This window comes from Hydractinia symbiolongicarpus, chromosome 8 (assembly GCF_029227915.1).
Source record: "Hydractinia symbiolongicarpus strain clone_291-10 chromosome 8, HSymV2.1, whole genome shotgun sequence".
NCBI classification, from domain to species: domain Eukaryota; kingdom Metazoa; phylum Cnidaria; class Hydrozoa; order Anthoathecata; family Hydractiniidae; genus Hydractinia; species Hydractinia symbiolongicarpus.
The window spans coordinates 4,900,675-4,904,566 of record NC_079882.1 but is presented as its reverse complement, the minus strand read 5'-3'; the positions used below and the strand labels follow the sequence as shown (position 1 = coordinate 4,904,566).

The window sequence follows — 3,892 nt, the reverse complement described above, 5'->3', positions numbered from 1 at the left end:
GATTTTTCGTGGTAAAATCAAATGTGTCTGCACTATTTTTTTATTTGTCGTTATTGAATGAGAGAATGTTAAGGAAAACGTATAATGCCAAAAAAGAAGAAAGGATGTGGGTGACAAGTATTTACTTTAAAAAATCAATAACAGGGAAAATCCTTTCATGTAAAAATTTAAAATTTTATGTGCTGAACAACTTCTTTTTATGCAAGGCAAAAAAATTATGTAGCGACAGTTAGTCGTCAAATGTGTTTTCAATGCTGCAGTACATGCGTTTGAAGAGGCCGAACAAAGAATAGTCTTTAAGTTCGTTTTAAGGTCCTTTTTATGATTACATTTAATCAAAACTATCTCATTTTCCGTTTTTGTTTTAACGAAAATATAAAAGGATTTGGGAAACAGGAAAAGCGACAATGAGCTACGAAATTTCATCACATTTTAATTTCTACTAAGAGCCAAGTCCTAATTGCAGCGGTGAAAGAAGGCGACAATTCAGCGGAAACTAGGCTTTATTGTCCTGAACTACGCGCATTGTCTAGTTAAAGAATTTGTAGGCACTTTCCGGAACGGAAAAAGATTAATTTTCATTAATTTAAATTAAACAATTTTATTTTTTAAACACAGTTTTTTTCCCTATTTTTTAGTTAACATGATTATGCCTGCATTAGCTCAGTAAACTGGGTTTACACAGTACATCTATGGAATTATTAAGAAAATAAATTTCTCACAGCGAAGTTTAAATAAAAACACAGGATACTATGTCATAAGAAGAATTAGATACCCGTCATTCTCTATTTCGCAGAATAAATTTTGCTCCAAAAATTAATCCATAGCAACAATAGGACGGGCGCTTGATATGGCAAAACGCGTCGCAAACATTGGGGTGGAGAGTTTACAAATACGCCCTTTTTGCGCCATTTCCGGTTTAAATAAAAATACAGGCTACAACCTGTCGATATAGTTTCATAGCAAAAATGGTAGCAACAATTTTTTTATCTTATGAAATAAGTTTCTGTGGAAAGAAATTCTAAAATTAATTTAAACGAACTGAAGCACTAGAAAGCTTATTGAAACTGTTGTTGTACTGACCTTCAAAAGTGCAGCTATCTCCGCTATATTTAAGTATAAAAGCAACTGCTACAGCTACCATATAAGGTCCTATATAAAAGGTAGCTAGCAGTCAAAGATAACACAAAACAAAAAAAATAAAAGACATTTATACCACCCTAAATAAAAACAATCTAGCTATAGCTAAGTTAGTAGTTCCTCTGAATATTTCATGATGTAAATTCAGTTTGTTTCGGGTTTATATGTCGCTATGAAACCTGATAATATTCATCTTTACATGTAAATATATATATATATATATATATTGAGAAGGGAAAAAGACAAAAAACAAGACCTCAACCTCACCCCTTTTAACATGACCTTTGTTACCATGGCTCTGATCGTTGGTCTTTCGACATGTCGAGATCGCGAAGAACGTGGATTGGTTATTCATAAAAATAGGGCTTCTTGATTAGTTTACTACGCGCAAACGGTTAAAACAAAGTCAGTAGCTATAATTTATTACATTCATTATTTTTAATAAGAAAGTTTAATGAAATCTGGTCATTAAAATCAGTGAGGAATTTTTTTCTATGTAAATTTAGAGTTTTATAAAAATTAGGTAAAGCGTTGAAATGTTGCGAGAAGGGGTAGTATATTTTGGCCAACAATAAATTTAAGGGAAATAAACCGTACAGAAAATTTTTTGATACCATCACTAAATCAGAATTAAAGAGATAATGTCTATTTTTGTGATTTTATTGGAAAATGTTCTTTGAATAATAAAAATTTTGTATATTCATCACGTGACTTACACCTGGTTTCCATATTCCAAAACTTATTAATATTAACAACCTGATTTGGGAAGGTATTGTTGTTAATTATTTTGCACAATTGGCAGATCCATTTACTAGTGTGAGGCCACCCCTCTTCACTGGTTGGAACGTACTCATAGCGTTGTTTCCATTTAAAATATCTGTTGTACAAGGTATCGTTGGAATCCAATACTTTTAAGTATTCAGTTAGTTTTTGTATGCCTTTAAAATCTTGTACTCGAATGTAAGAACCAGGTATAGCTAGGTTTGGATTTGAATAATCCCCACCTCCAAGAACTACTGGAATAGCACCATGTGAGATAGAATTCACCCAGTATTTTTCAGATATGTAATCTTTGCAGAATATGTTCTCAAAGGCTAGGTAAAACTTGTAACCATCAATACAAGTCTTATTTGGGCAATACACTTTATTCGCCATAATATTTTTCCAATAATTGATACAATTTCCTCCGATATCGAGACTCATGTATTTAGAAAATCGATACACAATTGATTTTCTTAGCTGTGGAAGACAGTTTGTCACGAGCCAGAGAGAAAATCTTTTTTTGTTTGCTGCAAAATTCTTTTTAAGATCAAGATGTTTCTTACGCTTTCTATAAGTTCCATACGGAATAACAATGTCACTATCCTTTGAGAATGTAATAGTAAGATTTGCTAATATAGGATTATTATGATGACGCTTCTTAGGAGCTTCTGTTTCATAAAACACCCATCTCTGATATAGTGGTTTCTGTTTTGCTTGGATAGCCGCTAAAGGAAGCGATCCACTAAAAACAACTGCGTCAGCAATGTTCAAACGTGATTTGTCATATGTTCCCACACAATTTTGAACATGACAGTTTTTCAAATACTTGTATATTTCCCTTTCTGATGATTTTATCCAAGGCTTACCTTCTAATGTGTAAATCAGTATAATTTTTGGATTATTAGAACTTGTGTGTGTTGGACCAGGGTATATCTTCTTTGTGAAGTTATTATCTTGCTGAGAAAAATTTCTGTCATCGCGATGGAAAGCTGTCAAGAGAAAAAATATAGCTACTGCTGCTAAGAATGTAACAAAAAATAATTTTCTAGTTTTTAATATTCGCTTCATTTTTACTAAATACGATGTGCAAAATGCAAATTTTTTTTAAATGTATTCTCGATAAGTAGACATATATTATTCAAACCATAATGAAATCTTGCAAGAATAGCGTTTCATGAATATTATTCAAGAACATATACACTGTATTTAAAACTAAGAACTATTTTGATTCAGTACATGCAAATGCTTTGATGTTATTTGATGTTATCGAGCATAAAGATAAAGTTCAGATATAAAAACATAACTTATTGGTAAAAATAAGAGTGGTTAAATTGATTGGTGGTTAAAGACAAATTGGGTATAATTGCAAGAAAAAAACATAATACTAAAATATGTGATAAAAAATATATAAACATGATTGGGATTACTCGAATTACTCCATATACAGCCTTTTCCCTGAAAGCTAAATCTTTTGAATTTTAAGCAGTACCATATCCGTCAAAAAGTCAGAAAAAAACATTTAGCAAAAAATTTAGCTACTATGATATTATTTAGTCACTTTTCGCCGACTAATTTCTTAGTCAAATATGATATAAAAGATTGATTTTTTAATGCTTTTTTTCTTTTAATAAAAAACAACAGCAGAAGGACAATAAAAACAAATCAGTAAATTCCAATGAAATTTTTTCTTCTTTTTTTGTTTGAAATTTTTTTTGCTTTCTTCCTTAACTTCTTCTCGGCTCTCTGTTTTCCCTGATATAATTATTGCTCTACTCCAATCGTAGTTTTTCTTCTTTATTTTTCAATTTGACCTCAATCACATTTTTATCGCCGCTGTTTTCGTCGCCGCTTTCATTCTCTTTAAACACTGCATACTCATAGTCGTACAAGGTAGCGACAAACTGGTTTATCTCAAATCCGGGGAGATGGAAGATGCGTTGTAGTTAGTTGATATCAAGTACAACCTTGAAAAGGATTTGTATGCTAAGGC

General features: G+C 31.5%; 1 protein-coding gene across 1 annotated transcript; it reads right to left on the bottom strand.

Annotated features, from left to right (window-relative positions):
- Positions 1 to 225: 225 nt before the first annotated feature.
- On the bottom strand, positions 226 to 3,315 carry LOC130655523 (glycoprotein 3-alpha-L-fucosyltransferase A-like). Its single transcript, XM_057458294.1, has one exon. The coding sequence runs from the start codon at positions 2,968 to 2,970 to the stop codon at positions 1,786 to 1,788; it is 1,185 nt and encodes a 394-aa protein (XP_057314277.1). The 5' UTR covers positions 2,971 to 3,315; the 3' UTR covers positions 226 to 1,785.
- Between the last annotated feature and the right edge of the window lie 577 nt (positions 3,316 to 3,892).